The sequence below is a fragment of the Apteryx mantelli genome, chromosome Z (assembly GCF_036417845.1).
Source record: "Apteryx mantelli isolate bAptMan1 chromosome Z, bAptMan1.hap1, whole genome shotgun sequence".
Taxonomy (NCBI): Eukaryota; Metazoa; Chordata; class Aves; order Apterygiformes; family Apterygidae; genus Apteryx; species Apteryx mantelli.
The window spans coordinates 7,077,805-7,098,922 of NC_090020.1; the positions used below are offsets into that span (position 1 = coordinate 7,077,805).

Genomic DNA, 21,118 nt, shown 5'->3' on the forward strand with positions numbered 1-21,118 from the left:
GAGGTAGCTGGAGGGAGGGATTGCAGGAGACTAGCTTTAATTCAATTTTTGGAACTCAGCCTTAGAAGGAAGGTCAGTTATTAGAGCTGATTCAGTAGTCAAGCAAAGAGAATTTTCTGAGGAGGATTCCAAGGATCTTGGCACAACCATGAATTACTCCTACTATAAATTAGTGTGTCCCCAAACAGACACATTTTTGAGTGTGGTTTTGTCTCAGGAAATCAGGAAATACTGAAGTTTAGGGGTTTGGTTTTTTTTTGTTTTTCATTTTTTGAGTTTAAAGTCTAGTTTGTTCCCTGTCAGTCATCCAAGTCTGTTCAGTTAAACTAACAAATTACATCGTTAAGACATTCTAGGTTTTTATAGATTTGTGATGGAAATCTCTTCTAGTGTGGGTGATAATATTACTCATTTTTTGTGATATTGGTTCTCAGGTTGTCAAAGTATTTTGTAGCTTGTGTAGTTTAATGGAGTTTAAGGCCAGTAAGATTTTTATATCACAGAACATTGGGTTTGGAGACCATTAATTTGTATTTATTTACACTAGTTCTTCACAGACGCATAGTCTTCTTTTTTGAAGGTAGAAGGTGATGAAGAACCTGCAGCCACATATGGTTATTATTTTCACTGGTTGATCATCAATTGCTTAAAAGAAATAAAAAAATCTACTTCCTGATTTTGAATTAATTTTGATTTGCCCTCCAGTCAATTATATTAACATATCTGCTGTACAAAACTAAGGAATCCTGTGGTTCCCAGTATACACTTCCCATGAAGGCACACGTCATCCTCAGTTGTCTTTCTGATACTAAGTTTTCTATGTGCTAACCTTTTACTTTTACATTTTAATTTTATTCAGAGTCCAAGATGCAGACACCCGAGACTGGTTCGGATACAGGTTCAACTGTGACTTTGCAGACATCTGTGGCTGGCCAGGCAGCAGTGCCCACACAGGTAGTACAGCAAGTACCAGTTCAGCAGCAGGTAGGTGGCTGGTAGTTTGGAGAAAATAAAAAAAATATGGGAAGGATAGTTTTTCACAATGTAATGAAGAATGAATTTTGTACAAGGTTGCTAAAGGAACTCTTTTGCTCTGTTTTTATCAATTTTATTTTCCTGGAATTGAAATACCTACATAAAAAGGAAGACTGTTTTCAGGATCTGTTCCTTGAACTAGAGCATCTGGCAAGCACCAGGAGTACCCATACATAATTCTAACAGCAGATTATTATGGATTCTATGTATTAGCTCTTAGAAATTTACATTAATTTATGTTACTGAATATTTACATTTATTCTTTTTAAAATGTGAATAATGAATATATATCTGATATTATTGACTACATCATTCCTCCTTTCATTTGCACTTCCAAATAAGTACAATATAAATGTAAACCTGAAAGCAATGTCATTTGCATCTCTAGGCTTGATTCCTTGCAGATTCTTGCACAATGCCAGAGAACCATTTGAGCTATGACAATATGTAATTCATTATGAGGATTTGCCAGGAAATTAAGGAGACTTTTGAAGTGCCAGTTTAGTGCACAGCTCTGTCACATGAGATGGTTAATCACCTGTGCAATACCCACAGCCTTTAGGAGGACTGATGGCTAAAGAAAATGGAGGAAAAAATATGGAGGTGGAAGCAGGGACTGAATGTGAATGCCATGACCTCTGTCTAAAACTTTTCCTTAATACACAGAATTTAGCTGTCCATCTAATAGGTACTCTGGGAGATGTCTGATGTGTTTTTTCATCAAAAATTGACCTTGTGGTTTCAAAATCTGTAATATGAGAACTGGAGATAATTTATTAAATTGTGTGATCTGTTTCTCTGCCAGTGTAGCACTGTTCCCTAAATTAAATTTTCTGGTTTTTTGTCAAGTTTATTTTTTAAATTCCAGGTGGTGAATTTTTATCCATGTCCTTTGTAACGCTGTTCCATAGCCTCTTACATTTTACTAATGACTTTTTCCCAGTGTACAGACTGAGTTTATAATGTTTCATAATTTCATTACTATGACTTCCGCTTATATTTTCATGTATATTTTAGGATGCATGTTTGCTTTTAAAAGACTGCAAATCATTGAATTCAGTCTTCTAATTTTTTCTTAAATGCTTGTCTTCATGTATTTGTTCAAAATTCCCACTAAGTCAAGAATTGTCTCAAATATTTTCTGCTGACTTCGGATTGTTATATAGCTCTTTCTCATAACTTAGATGTTGATTAGGATAAAGTCTTTTCAATAGTACGGTAGATTTTAAGTGAAGCTTCCATGATGCTTGAACTCAGCTAACCTTTTTATGACATTTCATCTGGTTAATTCTTTTTAAACCTTTGCAAAGTACAAGACTTTTTTTCTTTTTTTTTTTTTAATGAAACATAATCTGGATAATTTGTCTTCTATTTATGTTAAGATGACAGATGGTTATTTGATGTAGTTTATGTGATTTGTAATTTGTTATTCCTGTATTTCTACTTTTCAGATAAAAGATGGAGATTTGGTAGTGCTATGCAGATGCTTGTTTTAAGCAGATAGGATATTCATACAACAGTCTGGTATTACATGTTGAACTTGATCCATATGAGTACTGATCAGTGTAATGGATTGAAGACTGTTAACAAATTAGTGGTTAGTGTGGTCTTCTATGCATATCTGTTCTATTTCTAAAATAACAAATGAATAATCAATAGGGCTTTGGTGTTTATAAACTTTGCCTGTGCAAAGTTTTTCATTTTCTGAGAACTTACAGCATGGAGTTGACTCTTTAGTTTTCCGTGTAACTAATGCGTTTGTCTGTCACCTACTGTCTATATCTTTTTTTCAAGTTATTCCAGTTGTCCTTTTTTAATATAATGCTCATGCCAAAGCACTGAAGTCCATATATAGACTATTTTTTCCTTGCTTCATTAGGTCTTAATGAAAACAGGAAGCTGAAAATTTTGTATTATAGAATAAGACTTTGTAAAAAAAAAAAAAAAAAGTCCCTGGTCAACTTTACATCTCCCTTAGTGCTGCTGCTGCTTCTGAGTGTTCCTCTTCATTGAATGTTCCATCTGTATTTTGGATTATTTTTCCCTGTGGTTATATTAGATTGTATTTTTCCAGTTGAGTTTAACTTTGAGAGTAGAAATCAGCGTACTGTTTCAGAAAAAAAACCTAGGGATCCACCCAGCCAAGGAAGAGGAGTTTGTTGCTATATTTTGTATGGATTGAAAAAGTAACAAGAATGTTGGAGAAGCCAATGCAGACAGCATTGCAGTGACTGAAACATACTACGAGGGAAAGAGATGCTTAGAGAGAAAAGGATAGATTACAGAAGTGCTGGAAAACAACAGGACTTTTAGAAGATCTGAACATGCAGGGAAGAGAAGAGTGAGAGTGAAGATGTGAATGTGGTACACCAGCAGGAAATGTGATGAGGAATGTGGGTGGGACAGGTGCTTTCGATAGCAGGGAAGTAAAAGGGAATAAGCAGGCACTGAAACACTCACTGTGCTGAGGAAATTGCGAGTGTGGTCTACCCTGAAGATTTAGCTGTGCATAGGTTACGTTTGCCTAAAAGTAAAATTTGACTTTATGTACATACATTAGGAGCAGACCACTTTGCCTAAAGATGGACAAAAAAGGGAGAAGAGAAAAACTATTTGTATAAAGTCATTCTTTTGATGGGAGAGGGAGGGGTTATTATTTCTGCATGCTCAAAGTTACCCATATTAAAAGAGGGAAGAAAAGGTTTTAGATTAACAATATAGAGGGCATGGTCTTGTTTTTTCTATGGCTTATAAAATATATACTTAATGTCAGCTACATACAAAAGTATGAGTATAATTTATTAAAACAATAGGGCACCTTGATTTTTGTTAAATTCTAAGATACAGTATCATACCCATACTTGTCTTTGAATACACAATAATTCATCATAAGTCAAAACTTCTGTATTTTCACATTTATACTGATTTATTAACACTTTTTGGTGAATTATGCTCTTTTTGATGAATTTGTTTTTTAATTAATATTAATGAAGTGTACGGTATTCCATTTTTCCTAGGAAGGTCTTCATTTCCCAAATTTCCATTCTGGTATATGCGCCATACTTAAATGATAACTCATGCAAGTACTGAGCTGAGCTTCTTTTCATGGCATTAGTGTTTTATTTATGCTCACAAAATGTATGCTCTGTTTTTCATAATGAAACATTTTTGGCCTGAAGAAGAGCAAACCTGATAAATGAAAGGGTACACTGATGACCTTTTTAACTACAGCTGTGTCTGTACTGAAGCATCCTTTCATTTGAGCAAACAGCAAGACAGTACCTCTAAATATTTTCAGCTAAAATAAATACTTTATTTGCATATAGCTAGTATAAATATGGCTCTCATAAAAGTCTGCTATCATGCTCCAAAATAGAAAGAAAGTAACATTAATGAAAACCTAGGATATCCTTTAGGTAACAGTGGCACTGATAACAGTCGGTTTTGTGCGGCACAGCATCAGGGAAGGAGGGGAACGGTGAGGAGAGAGGCATGTCCGTGTGTAAGTAAAAGGTGACAAGAATAAGGCCAAAAAGTCAGGAGCATAATTAAATGCCATTTTAACAGCCTGAGGAATTTTCCTAGGCTTCTGTTTCCTCGGATAGGAGGATTTTTCACTAAAATATTTTTCCTTTTTTTGCACACACTCTTTAGCATAAAGCAGCAAGCTTAAGGATTCAACATTAACCTCACTTTGTAGTTTATGCCATGCAATGTAGAAGGATTGAAGGAGTAAAATTAAAAATAATTGTATAATCTATTTTAAAAGGTATATCCGTGCATCAGAAGTTGAAAAAAACAAATCTTCATATTCGCCATAGACCATGTCCATAGCGTTCAGAAAAAATCATATCATTAAACTGGAGATGCATACTTCTGCTAATCAAAATTGGGGCTTAATGTAAAATCATATTTAGCATATGAAAAACATAATCATGAACTGACATTAGTCATTATATCAATATGAATGTGCTAAGAATATTACAGCATGTGCTATTTATATGTTGCTTGCCAAAAGTAATCCAGACTAATTAAGGTACAAAAATGATTTTTATCTCTGAGAACAGAAAAACGATGCATATCCAATTCTTTTTGCATAGGCATTACAGGCTATATGTTCTCTTTTAAATAGAGATTAAAAATCCTTATATATTTTACCCTGCTGTCTTATTCTTTCCTTAACATTTTTAACATAAATGCTTTTTATCAGGAATGAAAATTCTCTCTTCAATTTTGTTTTTTTTTTAATTTCTGTATTTCAAATGAGTGTTTTTATTCACTGTATTTTTATTGACAGACTCTCATAGATACAATATTATTTACTTCTTCATTTGTTCCTTTGAGGTAGTATACTTGAGCATAAAATTTGTTTTGCTTTTCTTCTTCAGCTGGTAATAATAATCAAACATGTATATTGAAATCAGTTTTCATTCTCCTCTTTTCTCCTGGAACGTTTCAGCTGCTAACTTCTAATCCTACTCCAGTTATTCCAGGCTGGAATTACTGAAACAAGAAGAATGAAAGATCTTCTGTTTGACCCTGCTTAATTCATTATTTCCTAGGCCAGTCAGTTAATTTCCTGTTCTTCATCCAGACAACAACAATTCCTGTGACTAGCCCACCAGTCCACCCCCATAACATACAATTTTTGAACTTGCATACTGTCACTTTGTAAGATATATTCCATTTTCTTTTCTGTTTTCAGCCTGAATCTTTCAATTCTTGCTTTTTGTACGAGGAGGCCATTTTGGATTAGATCTCCAGTTAATGTCCTCTCCAAGAACTCCAGTTTCTATTCTGCCCCAAAACTAAGGGAGATGGCTAATGCATTTTCTTAAATTATAGTAGAAGGTGCCAGAAAAATGATAAATAAACAGAAGAGAAGAAAGATAAAATCTTTTTATTTTTTTAAAATTTGCACTAAAAATACAGATTTTGTTGTGACTTTTTGTTTTGTCACAGGCAAATTCTTCTCAAATAACTGTCCCCTCATGCAAAGCAGGTATATGCACTTCTTTTCTTCCCATATCTGAAGATTAAAAAAAGAAAAAAAATCTAAAGAACCTTAAATGACATTTAACTCTTTTGTAAATACATTTTTTCCTAGATGAAAAACTGGTGTTTTCTCATGAATGAAGAAAAATAGGGCAAATAAAATTATTATTGAAGAAACCATATAATAAAGATTTTCAGCATAGCAGAATTAACATACAGGGCCATCATAAAGGCCACTTAGTAAACTACCTGGCTGGAGAAAGTACCTAACCACCTTACATTAGAGGTAAGAAGTATCTACACTGCAATACGATGTAGAGGCAGTAAGTTACCTTGGGCACCAGAATCAATTTAATCATAGCCTCACTGAGTTTCAGAGAAGCTGAAGTGAAATCAGCTATTTTATAAACCATCATTTTTTTATTATTGTATTAGAAACTTAACATAATTCAGTGTCCCTTTTATGTTGAACTAAATTGTTACAATTTAATCTACAAAAGAAGATAAGATGTTTTAATTAGCACTGTACTGTAGCCTTTCTTAAGCCGTAGATTTTAAAAAAATGGTTATTTTATTTACGTAGTATGAAACAGTTGTGATACTCCTAGTAGTACTGCATATTAGGCTAATAAAGAATGTTTGTAAAAATTGGTGAAAATTTGAAATTCATCAATGATAATTTTTGTTTTTGCAGTTTTTGATATTTAGTTGTATGGGAAATTGAACAAATCTTTTTGTTCCAAATCAGAAAATAAGCACATTTGGGGATTTTTCAGTTTTCTTTATAATAGAGAACAGATATTTCTGTATAATAGATACTGAGTTTTGATAGTGGCAACCACTTCTTCTTGGCAGTACCCTCTCAGTTCTGTGGTAAAGATCTTGCACTTTGCTGTATCCCTTGTTTTTGAAATGGTAGCAGCCTGTGTTGTCCAAGAAGAATGGGAGAACATAATAGTTTGTGCAGAATGGGAATGTGACCTGCATTTACTGACAGGAGATTATTAATATTGTGTCTGTACATAGAATGGTATTCTATTTTATCAGTATATGTGGGCTGCAGAGAGAAAATCTTGTTCCCCTTATTAATAGAAAATAGAGTGCTTTTTAATAGGAAGTAAGCTATATGCAGTGTATGTGGAGAGAGAATGAAATGCATTTTGTGAGAGGTTGGACAGCAATGTGCAGTTCCTGGAGACCCGCATCATATTGAGGATGGCATCATATCCACAGTGTTTCCCCAGCTGTATTGCTGGGACAGAAAATGGAACATACCCATTACATAGCAGGTGACAAATTACTGGTTTTAAGAATAAAGCCTGTTTTGAAGATGTTTTCTCAATGTATAAATTAAGTAGATCAGTTTGGTGCTCTGTAGCAGAGAATGACTCCCTTTCTCCCATTGATTACATGTTATAGAACTTGAGTCACCCAAGGAGAAATACCTTCAGAGACAGACTTGAAATTATCATAATCTGTTGCTTATATGTTTCACAATAAAGCGCATATACATTTCCACCAATTGTTACATAAGTAGATGGTTTTGTCACAGATCAGCAAACTTGAATATTAAGAAGTATTAATTCCTGACAAGCTAACTAGCATAACTTTCTTGTAGTGGGTTTGGATCACGCCCCTTCATTGGAAATATTGTTTAATATAATTTATGAGTTCAAAGATGATGGAAATAAAATTAGTTTAATTCTTTGAAAAGATTTTGTGCAATACAGCTATTTATATTATCTTTTTAATTCAGAAAATTGTTCTAAAGCCATGATCATGACTTGCATCAGATTCTTTTGTGTAGAGAACTGAAACTGAGAATTTGAAAACTGAATCTTCCTGTTAAAAAGCAAAATATTATTTGTTTGGAGAGGAAATATATACCATTGTATCTTACTTTAATAATTAGAAACATCTTTAAAATAAATTTTTTGAAGCTGAGAAATTGTAGTTCTGGTATGTATGTCAATTTATACACAATTGCTTCACAATGAAAATGAGAAAATGGTTGATTTTACTATATGATCTAACCATCAAATTGTGCCTCAGTATTGTTGATTGACAGAAACATCTGGCTTTCTATCATGCTAGAATAGCTGCATTCATCTTTTTTTTTTTTTTTTTTTCCAGAATTAGATTTTAATGTCAACCTGAGAAATGGTTTCTGTGAAAGTCTGGAGTTTCCTTCACAGTCTGAGCTGCTACTATAAAAGAAAGAGTAGGAAAAAATATGCTTATTTACAGAACGTCATAGAATATAGTGAAGAGGGTAAAGGTATTACAATTAAGATGTTCTCAAACAGCTTATGGAGATGATGCATCAAATACATGAGGCCCAGATTCATCTGGGATTATGGTGTTTGCATTTTCAACACCAATTTTGTCAGCCTGAAGTTGCGTCACAACAAAATATTTAGGAAAAATAGTAGCCGCTGAAATATAAATTATATTAAATCTATTTAATAAATGTGTGCATTGTTACTTTCCTGATTCAATTCCTAAGGTAAGACTGTGCAAGTGTGTGAAGTCTCTAAGTCCTTGCATATCCTTTAGATTCTGGACTGTTATGGAGCCAAAATATGGCTTCTCTAATTGATGCCTGGTATAAAGCATGGGATTCTCAATCTTTACTGTAGCAAAAGGCAAAAAACTCTATAGTGCAATGTTTTCACATGCCTTCTATGCTAAGACTTGAGAGGAAATTTGCATAGCCTGGAGCTGTCCTACATAGTAATTGAGTCAAAGGAGTAATAGTATGGCTAGTGATGTGCTTTTATGAGACAGACTTGCCATCTCAGCAATATACATGAAGATAATCCATCCCTTACTGCTTCATTTAGGAAACGTACTCTTTTATTGACATGAAAACTTCTTTTCTTGGAGTATATCATAACTAATGATAATCCGGGAAAGGGATTACTCAAATTGGGGTTCTTGATCCTACATTGTACATTTGGGTCAAAGCATTACTGGAAAAAGAACCTTATAACAATGTAATTTAACTCTGATTAAACTAGAGCTAAACCACATTGATGTGAACCTTTATTTTTAAACTTATTGCAGCACACTTAAGCTGTGATTTTAAGGCTTGTATTGTACAGATCTAAAATGGGATAAAAATCACCAGAAGCCAGCCTATACATGGCCAAAGGAAACTTTCTTCCTTAGTAAATGTAATTCTTAAGCTTGATGTAAAGCATGCGGTTATGCTTCTTTTCATCCTTTTTATGCTTTCCAATTGTTTCTGTCTTTGGCGCTTAAGGTACCTACATTCCACAAGCATGCATCTTCAAAGTTAGGACTCCAGTTACCATATTGCAGACTTACAACACAAGTATTGTGCAAGCACAATAGCTTTCTGTGCTATTGCTGTGCTGTGACATAGCATTCTCAGTTATTTATTAATCGTGAGAACAGAGGTGTCCCATACAGCTTTGAAACCATTCGATGCACTGAAGCATCAGCCATTCCTTTTGTTACAGTGTCCCACATTTCTGGTGTTTTTGTTTACAGGTACAGCAAGTGCAGACTGTGCAACAAGTACAGCATGTGTACCCAGCCCAGGTTCAGTACGTGGAAGGAAGTGACACAGTCTACACTAATGGAGCTATGTAAGTTGGCAAATGATCAGAATGTGAATGTTCACTAAAATGTGAAGTTAAATATGTATTTTCAGTGACATCCTATCAGGTACTGTATTTTAAGTTGAAAGGAAAAAATGATTGAATCAAAACTCTGTTATTGTTGTCATTTGAAATAGTTTTTTGGATAAAAAGTTGTATTCATATCATATTTATTGAAAAAGAACTTTTGTTTAAAATAAATTCAAGTGATTGTTATAGTCAGACTTAGAGCAAAATTATATGTACAGCATTCTGTTGTTCGAAAATAAAAGTCTTTTAGTTTTACAGTAAGTTCAGTCCACAGGAAGTAGTATCTAACTTTGTCATAATGTGATGATCTTTGTAATAAAGAAGTCTTCATGTGGGCCTTATGCAGTCTTGTCTGCAGTCCTACTGGCAAATGCATAAAATGCTGCAGCAGCTGCAGTTACTATTTACAGAAAGTAGTAATGTGATTTAATTCCTGTGTTTAATGAAATGAGCTATTTCTGCCAAAGGAATGGGGAGAAGCAGAGAAAAACAAGTAACATTGTCTCCTTTTGCTTCTTTGCCTCTTCTTTGCTTATTACTGTGCTTCTCCTGCTTCTCTGAACGCACTTTTCCACCATCGAGTTCCTTTCACCAATGCACAAGTTTAGAAAGGTAGAATAATTTATGTTTGATGGGACCTCTGGAGGTCATCTAGTCCAATCCCTTGCTCAGACCAGGGACGACTTTGAAGTTGGCTCAAACATCAAAGTAGGATCAGGTTGCTCAGGAACCTTCTCTCCCCTTTTTCATTTTCATGGCCTCTTGCCATTTTTGATGTGTTACGAAGTTAGGGAAGGAACAAAAATCATATAGAAAGCTTGTTTGGTGCCAGCAAGCATTTATTTGTAAATAGTAATCCAGACATGATACAAAAGAGTCAGCAATATTGTTTGGTTCAGAGACTTCTGATGTTAACACTGGCAGCATGCTTTGGTCATCTCTCCTGACATTTTGTTTAATTCATTTCTCATGTACTTTTCTCCCATATTGGCTTGTCTGTTTTCTTCTCACTTGTAAGTCCTAAACAATCTATCATAAATGGATATAGGACTTCCCTATTATTAAGAATAACCGTTGATGAATATCTAGTTTAAGATACTGTAGCAACTGAAAGTAACTTATAAGATTGTTTATCTATAATCATTTGGGTTGAGGTTTTCTGTATAGAAAGTTGCTTTTGAACTAAGTTGTTTGTCTAAATTGTTTTTGAAAAATTTTAACCAAAGACATTCAGCTGTTGATATAAAGGAAAACATGTTTCTTTTCCCACACTTTAATAGGTTTTTCTTTAGAAAGTTCTAGCACTTTCACTCTTCCAACTGGGAACTTAAATCTGAGCACTGGCATTAGCACTCTGTGTTTTATTGCAGTCTATAAAATTTTGCCTGATTTTCTAGATCACATTTTTAAAATAAAAGATACTGTTTGTTTTACTGTATTTAAATGTTAAGTAGATGGATACTGTAACCAAACTGTCAAGCAATATAGCAACTAAGGGCAGTAAGTGAAAGGAAAAAATCTGGGATAACTGCTAAGAAGATTGGGACTGTGATCAATTAGGCAGTGGGTGGTAGTCTTAGATAGTGCTGGTGGAAGTGATTGAGAATGTGGGAGCTGAATACCAATGGGTGGAAAGAAGAAAATATGGTGCCAAACAAATCTTACAAAAAGCCAGGATGTGCGGGCATCTGTGAAAAAGAGCTGTTAAACTCTGAGAATGGATAAATAGCTCAGAATAACTGTCTCTGTACAGGAAGCTATACAGAAATATTTATGCCTCTGTAGCTTTGCTGATATAGTTGCTAACAATGTGTTTTGTAGACAATACTTTAAAAATAGGTGGAAGGAGAAGCTTGCTGGCACAACATAGCATATAGTGCTTTTCATCAATAAATCACATCTTGAGATGGTTGATATCTTTCTGAATACGTTACAATTTATCTTTCTTGGAATTAAGATATTTAATTTTCAACACAAATAAAGTTTAAGTTAGTTGAGATTTCATGTGGAGAAAGTTTTCGAAAAAAAATTTAATGAATACTAACAGTTTGTCTTTCCTCGGTGGCAAAGGATAATTTGAAAACTAATTATCAATCTTATAAGAAGATGAGCTCTGTTATATTATATATTTCCTCAGCTAAATGCAATTGCCTCCGTAAGCATCTTCCTCCTGAGAGTGATAACCTCGCAGAGGACAGAGGGATTTATGAGATTTATGACATAAATCTCCTTTTATGAGATTTAAAAAACAGAATAAATTCACTACATTGTTGTTCCTCCTGAAAAAGGAGAGTTCAAGAGTTCTAATATATCTGGTGCTGGGTTTGAAGTAGCCCGTGATCTCTTGGTTCTCCCAGAAGCTGATTTTTTGGGATCACACAGAGATTGTCAGCAGTTTAATTAGTCTGTGTGTGCAGTCTATATCTTTGCCTCTACAGCTAGTATATGCAAGTCTCTCCTTTCTGTTAGGTAAGAGAGGCTGAAACTGTTCACCCCATGGGGCAAGGATCCACAGCTCCATGTTCCTAGGTACAGCCAGTAGCAAGGCTGAGGAGCATGGAATTCCAGTGGGCACCCACATCAATGCACATATACAACAGATAAGTAGATAGATAGATAGATAGACAGACAGACAGACAGAAAGATAGATAGATAGATACACATACACATATACATGGCTAGCCACAGAGATCAACACAGGCAGACACTCTCAGCATTCGCTCAAACACAAACAGCACCAACAGCCTCATCCTATTCCCCTTTCTGGCTGAGCAGGAGGAAGATCCATTAGTGGGACATATATACATATATATATGCATATGTATATATACATATGCTTGTATAACGTGGACCCTTCCAGCAGCTGGGCTTAAATCCTTGGTCCAGCCAGTAGTTGCCCCTGGATCTTTGGTCTTCCCAGCTGCTGGCACCTTGGACACATGATTTTCTGTGGCCTGCAGCCCCACTGCAGTTGCTGATGCGGACCCCCTCACTCACAAACTTACGCGCACGCGCACATGCACACACACACACACATACACACACACACACACACACTGTCGATCCCTCCATCTGCTGGCCTCAGACACACAGTCCATCCAGTACCTGATCCTGAATATCAATCTTCCATGTGTCTCACCCGCTCGCTTAGAGACACACAAACACACACACACCAGACGCACTTACACAAATGGGTCTAAGTTGTTGTCCAGTCCCTATGGTGTCTCTAGCAGTCAGCTGGGACTCCCATGGTCCTTCTGGTAGCCATCTCCCCTGTGCTCTCACCCTTAGAGATACACACACACACACAGAGCTGGCTCCTAGGTCGCTTCACCAACTTGCCAACTGGTCCAGCTTGTTGTTTGCTAGTGGTCACACACTCACTCATGGACCTTCATTTGCTCCAGCTGCTGGCACCCAGACACAGGAGCCCTCCGACCCATGGTCTCACTCCAGTCACTGGCACTTACTTCTACTCACCCTGATTTCTCCAGTTGCTGACCTTACAGAGACACAGCCCTCAGACCCATGGTTGCTGCCACTCAGACCTGCACATGTACATGAACGCAGAGAAAGCCCCTCACCCAGGAAAACAGTTAGAAAGGAATTTAATAAGAAGATAGGACAAACTGCTGATCAGGCATAGGGCATGACCAGACAGGCTTATTGACTAGCCCCATTTACCTATGACTGGCCCCTTTTTATTCTCCAAATCCCTCTAGTTTTCTATGTTTGTTCCTGCTCAAATCAGCTAGATCCCTCCCTTTCTCTGCCCTTGATTCCTCTCCTAAACATCCCATATTAAGTCTTGCGCAATCCCGAAATGCTGTTCCCCTGCTTCCCACAACATGTCCCATATGCCTCGGCTGTGACCCCCTCAGTCAGGAGGGTGCTCTGGACAGCCAGCCCCATTGACTCATCTTGCTGGGTTTCACCCCCGGACCATGGGGCTGATGTTGTCCTGGAGGAGCTGGGCAGGGTGTCCGTTCCTCCAAGCGGGTAGTTCCCCTGCCCACCGGTCATAGTGCCTCTATGCTCCTGCGTGCTTGGGGAGGTGAGCCCTGACCACAGAACCTGACGCTTTCATTTACCACTTTTATGTTCCCATGTGAGCAGCTGGCACCTGCACTTTCGGCAGTGCACAAGATGCAAAACTATCTGATTGCTTAGTCCTGGTGAAAACAGAAATGAATGTTACTGACTGCTTAGTACCAGCCTTTAAGTTTTCGCAATTTTGTTGCACTCTATACCTGAGTCCCATTGTTAGTTTCTGCAGAATCGGTCAACGGGATGTCAAAGACACTCTCTTTAGCCAGTGAGCCTAATCCAGATTGTCTTTCCCCTCTGTAGAAGAGTTTACCAGTGATACAATTTGTTGTTCAGAAAAAGTATATATAGAGAAATGCCACTTTTAGGAACATGAGCCTTTCTAGAGACTTTGGTTTTAAACATGGGGAATGGGACCGATCTGTGTTTGTACTCAGAATTTTTAAAGACTGTATATTGTGAAGTTCGTTTTTCCTGTATACATTTATACTTCAGTTTAAGAATGGAAGAATCTCATTTCTGTTAATAAAAGTTATTGAATATATGGACTTCATATTAGAATGACATTTATTTGACAGGTGAAAAAGACTGGAATTCTAGGTTGCTGACAGCTAGCTTGCTTCAGAGCATAAAGAATTAGTTTCATATTTGCTGTTTTTATCATTACGTAAGTTACATTTAAAAAAAAATACTATATCCATTTCTCCTCTTTTTGTTGTGTCACTAGATTAGCAAGTTTGGAGCTAGGTCAGCAGGGGGTTGACTTTTTAGAATTTTCAGAAGTGAATCAAAAGTCTACTATCTCCCTAAACAAGACCTGCATGGACTGTGTTGCATTCTGCTGTGATAGAAAACATAGAGGCCAGCCTCCCTTGTCCTGAAATATTTGGGCAAATATCCAGACCACAGAACATCATTTTCTGTCCATCGTACTGAAATCTTTGAAAGAGTGGATCCTGACCTGTTCATGATACTGTGCTACAGCCATTTTGTCCACTTCCTCTCCAGGAATTCTCTATTTCACTCTCAGAAAATAGGATTAGGTTTGTAAATGACGTGATTGGCAGAGTGATCAATGGTTTTTCTTTTGACTTTTTTTCCTATGATTGTATGTTTATTTGATGACCATGCCTGAATCAAACCATTCTTTCTAACTCAAGATCAGTTATAGAATTCTTGCATAATCTATCCAGTGGCAATACCACTCTAGCAATGGAATATAAACTATGAGAAGTCTGCAACCCATAATTAGGGTGAAGACATTAATTTGGTGTACAGAGATCTCTACAATAAAAATTATAGCATGTCTGGCAGAAGAATTATTCTTTATTTCAAAACAAAGAACATGCTAGCATTGGTTTAAGCCCGTACAGGTTAGCAACGTAAGATGTACACACAATACCTAGAAGGAAACAGTTACCTCATTCTTTTGATTCTAGTGGTAAACAGTTTGTCAGGTTTCACAGTCTGTTAGGTGTAACAGCTGTATTTTTATAGCACAATTCTTCCCGCAGGTTTCATATCATGCTTTAGCTATACTTAAAGATGATTTGGTTGTGTTATAATTGGAAGCATAATGATAATACAAGGGGTGTAACCTGCAACTTGTCATATATATTGTATAAAATATAAGACTATTTGAATAATGCTATCTACATTTGTGTCTGGTTAATAACACTTCTGCTTGTCAAGCGTGTCACACTATCTTTAAATAAAAATGCATTGTTCTTACAATGTACTACTGCTAACGTGGCAGTTTTGAATGGATAAAGGACAAATATTATGGATACACTTAGATTAAGAAGGCAGGTGAGTTCTCTGTAGTAAACATGAATTTGTTTCTTACATAAACTATAAAATATTAATCTAAAATTAGCCATTTTTCTGATAATCCTGGTGAAGGAAAGAGATTATTTTAAACTGCTTTTATTTAATAATTTTATTTATTTATTATATAAACTGCTGTAATTTGTTGCATCCAAACTGAAGTCTTTATTCCCTGCATCCTTCACCAATTTTTGTACTACAGTTTGTGCAGTTTATGTGGATGAAAAACACTTTATACGCAAAAACAAGAATTTACTGTTACTCTAATTTAAACCTTAAAAGTCTAGTCAAAGAATTATTATCCATAGAGTTAAAATAGTCACACAAAGTATCTAATCCTTTTTCTCTGTTGTTATGCTCACCTTTCTACTGTTCCTCTGCATACTAAAGTCAATAACTTCCATCTGAGAGAGGATTACAGCAAGCTACCAGCATCCCAAGTCCCTTGCCTGGAGAAGTATGATGGACACTAGGTCCAACTGTGGCTATTTTTTATATGATTTCTAGCGTGCTGTACACCTTGTTCATTCTTCATTGGTTTGAATTTCCATGTTACATCTGAATTTACTATATATGGTGTGTTTCACGTTTGTTGGATACTTCCCAGACCCCTACCTTTCCTGCATTTTTATTCTAGGATTCTAGGATCTATTCATAGATCATCCATTTTACACAGAATAGCAGGTTGCTCTTACTCTTTATGAGTTAGAGAAGTACATCAGCATTGTTATAGCACTAGGTGTTATATCACACAATCATACTAAGCTAAGATAAGCTAGAACTAAAACAGATTAGGTAACATTTACCTGATCATTAGGCAATTATTGTTATAGCTAAGCTAAAACAAAGCTCCAGGCAAGCCTAGAAAGGTCCAAACAAAAGAAGCCTGGCAAGCCCCAGTCTTCAGGCCAGCCAGATTTATTACAGAGCCTGGGACTAACAATAGTAGCATGATATTTCTTGGACTATAGGTCTGCAGTGCCTCACCATCAAAATTTTTAGAGGTCTGTAGCTAACTTTACTTACCTGTCTAGGAAGAGCAACTTACAGGTTATAAGAAAATAATTTCTAAGCATTCTCCTCAGTTTTGATTTACTTAATTTTCCTGGTTTGCATGGTTTTCCTACAGTCGTGCACTGTGTGTGCTTTTGGTGTTTTATTTCCATGTGGAAAAAAATCCTGGACTGAGTGTTGAGGATCTTCATTCTTTTTTTATGGATAGTGAATGTCTGTCAAATATGTATTTAATTTGTGTTTTGAAAATGACTGTTCAAAACAGTCAATGAGTATAACAGCAAATTGGAATTTATCCATATTGAATAATGCATCTCTATTTTAAGTGAATTTTACAAAGCTGTATCTGGCAGGTATATTTTGTGTTGTCCATATATAGAAAATATATATGCATAAAGCAGATCAGCTGTTCATTATTTTGGAGAAAATTACTTAATTTGAATTTTTGCTCTCCAGCTATAGATGCATTAACTACCCTTTCATAGTCTGGGTTTTGGACTCTGATTTTTTGCATTTTCTTCTGTTAAAGAAGAATTGGTAACAGGAAACAATGACTTATTGTTCTATCAGTTCTCTAGCTCTCTTCGCACATATTCAGGAGACTCTTGTGGATGGAGGTTATTCCTTCTTTGGGATTTCATCTGTTATTAAGAAGCTCTGAATCAATATTCTGGTAACAGGAATGGATTAGGAAGACCTGAATCAATATTTGGTTATAGGAGCAGATTTTTTTGTGGGGAGGCAGAAAGATGTATGAGGCAGGGTGAGTTAGGTGATTTATCTCTCTCCATTATCCGTTGACTGCTGTATCATGTTTTCTTGTGTCAGTGTTAGGTTATACAGTACCTCACCTTATGCTTATGATACACCACCTCTAGGGGCATTAGCAATCCATTGGCTGCAATAAAGCCTTCCCCAAATGTCAGAGGAAGGATTCTCTTCTCTATAGTTTCCATGAAGCTCTCTGTCAGATATAGGGCCATAGAATTTTACTAAAATTTAAAAAAAACTTCAGAATATTGTTGTGGTGGGAAACAAATTTTCCTGGCTTTTGTGCACAGAAGTTTTCTTCCATATTGTGGTAGCATAACATTCATCATGAGCATTAGCTACTCTGTATATAAATAATAATAGTATGTTTATTTTGTATAATATTTGATATGTTAATTTTATCTACTGTGTATCATATTTAATATCCCAGTAAGTATCACTGTAGTTAATTAAGTACCATAAAAGGCTAACTTTCATTACAGATATGATATTAAAAAAATACTTATATGCCTACCTGCTAAGATTTATGGGGTAGTGCATACCAAAGCCCTCATGAGTAATTCTGTAATTATTATTACATTAATAAGATAATAATTATTATGCTACTTGTTTGTTTGAATTAGAATTGCAGAAAAATAAAGCATTTGACATTGAACAGTTTTCATATTTGAATTAAGATGCCATTCTTGTACAGCCATTGTGAAGGGATGATGCTGATTTTTTACATTACAGTAAAAAAGTATACATCTCCACGTAAAAAAATATATATATATATACATTTTATCCATGGCTTGTATTTTCCGAGTCAGTGCCTGTATCTGATTATTAGAATTTAATAGTTAAATCCTTATTTGGCAACACATGAAAGTTACCGGAATATAATTTCAAATTAAAACCTAATTTAAAAAAAACACAAGTGGCACTTAACTTGTTTGAGTTCAGATTCTAACTCAACTTGAGAATTTTTAATTAAAGACAGTTTGGGTTTCACAGTTCCTGAGGAAGGAAATAAAGGTGTTTGGTTCCATCACAAGAAGTGGTAGAAAAATCCTTCAACAAATCAGACATTTCTAAAACATGAGTAAAACTGGCATAAATCTATAGATGATGTTTTCAAAGCAAATATAAATATGGGAAGGATGAGTCTATCCATGAATTACTTGCCCAAAGAAAATCTGAGGCCACAATCAGCTCATGTAAATACAGAGGCATGATGTGTTGGTAGGAGCACTGATTTAAAGAAGTCAATAGATCAGAATCTTGACATTTACATAGAACTGAAAAATAGAAGCTGCTGGGATAAATCATTTGCCATGTGTGCATGTGCACACTGAAAACTTAAAGGAGAACAACAAGAAGATACACTCTTTCAGTACCACTGTTTTTATTCGTCTCTTTTTTCCAAAGTGCTGGTGTCTGAAGAGATAAAAGTGTCTCTAGAATTTAAGCTAAGTAACATTATGTCAGTGTCTGTAATCACATACAAGATACTGCAATTAATTCAAACAGTAATGCTGAGGCTTACTGAATTTAGAAATTAGTTGTTTTCTGTTTTCACAGAATCACAGAATGGCTGAGGTTGGAAGGGACCTCTGGAGATCATCTTTTTTTCATATGCCAAAAATAGAATTTTATTAACACCATTCCCTATTTTTATATTTTGCAAATCACTATAAAAGGTAGTTAAGCAATAAAGCATAATAAGTGATGCCTTCAACTGCAGTACCTTGCAGTCCTTGTCCAATTCATGCTGGTCTCTTGATTTCCCATATGGGAGCTCAACGTTGGACATGTGTTCTGGCCTTGCTTAATCTGAATGGAATTCAGACAGTGTCTCTGACTTTGTGCGACATGCTGTCAGGGTGTATCTCCTCCACTTTGCTCAACCTTCTGAAAACTGGGACTTTGTAACCAAGTTCCCTAGGCTTGAAACTTACTAGAAACTCTGACAGACTTTCTAATGCTACGTTTTAGTAAACGCTTGAATTTCATAGTGTTTCCATAAGAGGAACCATTAGATTCTGTTGCCTAACTTGTATCATGAGCCACAATATATACCCAAGAAATTCTCATAAAGAGCCAGGAGACTCTAGTTACACTAAATGAGGTTGGTCCCCAGAGCATCTTTGTATGCAACTGTTGAACAAAAGAAGACATTGGGGTGCTGTTATAACCTTTGCAATGGGAAATAATTGACTATGATACCAGGTTATTTCAGATAGTATTGTATGTTTGTGATGCAGGTGCTATGGAGAAGTAGATCATTTCCTTATTTCAAGTTCTTCTTTGTGCATCTAAAGTATATAATATCATATTTTTCTCTTTGCTACAGTTTTGTGTTGAGAGCTCATGTTATCATGTACAATCACCTTAAAACCTTTCCGTCACCTCTTTCCAAAACATCCCATCCAGTCAGTATAGCCTTCATTTTTGGTTTCCAAAAATGATTGAATTTTGTGTCAGTTCTAAGACTTTTTCCTGAGTTGCAGTTATTATTGCATGTTATAATAACTTATGTATCTCACTTTTTATTACCTGGTCAGTCTGTGTTGCTGAAGGTTTGTTTTAAGCATCTCCAGTAATCAGGTGGCCTTGAAGAAGTAAGCTGTAAACATGGTAGTTGGAACAAAGGGAAGTGTGTGTTTATGTTGGAGTCTGACCCACTGGTGTACCCCAGTGACTGCTGTTGAGCCAGTGGTAAGGAGTACTGTTATAAACAGATACAGATAATTATACAGATACAGATACAAGTGTTCAGATACGATCAGTCCTTATTTAGAGACTGTAAATGATATACAAATCATTAAAAACAGACAAGCCTTCCCTTCTCTTTCCCTATTCCACACCAAGTCCATGACTTAATATTGTTGTGAATTTGGGGCATTCTCTAGGATTTGCATCAAAATCCTTCTGGCTTCAAAGAACCACCTCTTGGATTCCACTTCTTCAAGTGAAGTTTGTCTTCCTGACATCATTTGGACAGTCCATTTCCTGTAGTCATGTCTATTTTTACGGTCAGCAATGACCTTGTCCTTGTGTTTATTTCCTTATCTTGCTCATTTTTCTTTTGGGGTAAATTAGAGTGTTCAGTCTCTTGATAAATGCTTGGATGAATTGTTTTCCCTGAGCTTCCATCACTACATTCTCCTAAAGTGCCCCCCATTGTGTAGGATTGTTCACATGCTGTAAATTGTGTCATTCTAAACCAGATGCAACACCAGCTCTGGTAGCAGATACCTGGCTTATCATCCATTAAAGCATTCAATGATACCTTGGCTTGGTAAAGCAGATTAATCAGGAATACCTAAACAGATTTCCCTAACCACATGCACAGGTTATTGCAATGTAAGGATGAACTGATTTTAGCTCTCCGAAAGAGGTGTTACTAGATGAACCATCTTCTTGAGCGTTGTCCCTAAAAGAACAACTTTACTTAGTTTTCATTAGACTGCAATGCAGTCCTTTTAGTTTAACTGCAAGTATCTTGCAGGTGATTTTAAAGCTTGTGAAGTACTCAAAAAAGAATACATTTAAGTACCTTAAGAAAGGGTGAAAGCAAACGTGGCACAAGGATTAAAAAACTTTTAGGATATTACAAATGAAGTTTTGGAGTTTCTGAAGTGTCTCTGAAGAGCAAGGGAGAATCCATTATGGCCATAATTAATATCATAGAAGTTCTGGCTTTGGTTGTTCTTATGATGCCATATATTCTTCAGTTGTATTAAAAATAATGTTTTCATTAAGCTAAAGAAGGAATTATTATCTCTGAGTCC

At 35.8% G+C, this 21,118-nt stretch overlaps 1 protein-coding gene across 1 annotated transcript in view; it reads left to right on the top strand.

Moving 5' to 3' along the window:
- The window catches only part of RFX3 (regulatory factor X3), a 124,689-nt gene that overhangs the window by 64,117 nt on the left and 39,454 nt on the right, over positions 1–21,118 (top strand). Inside the window, exons 2-3 of the mRNA XM_067315223.1 lie at positions 860–984; positions 9,547–9,644. Coding sequence (XP_067171324.1) covers positions 868–984; positions 9,547–9,644 — 215 coding nt within the window. The 5' untranslated portion in view covers positions 860–867. The remainder of the gene's footprint in view (positions 1–859; positions 985–9,546; positions 9,645–21,118) is intronic.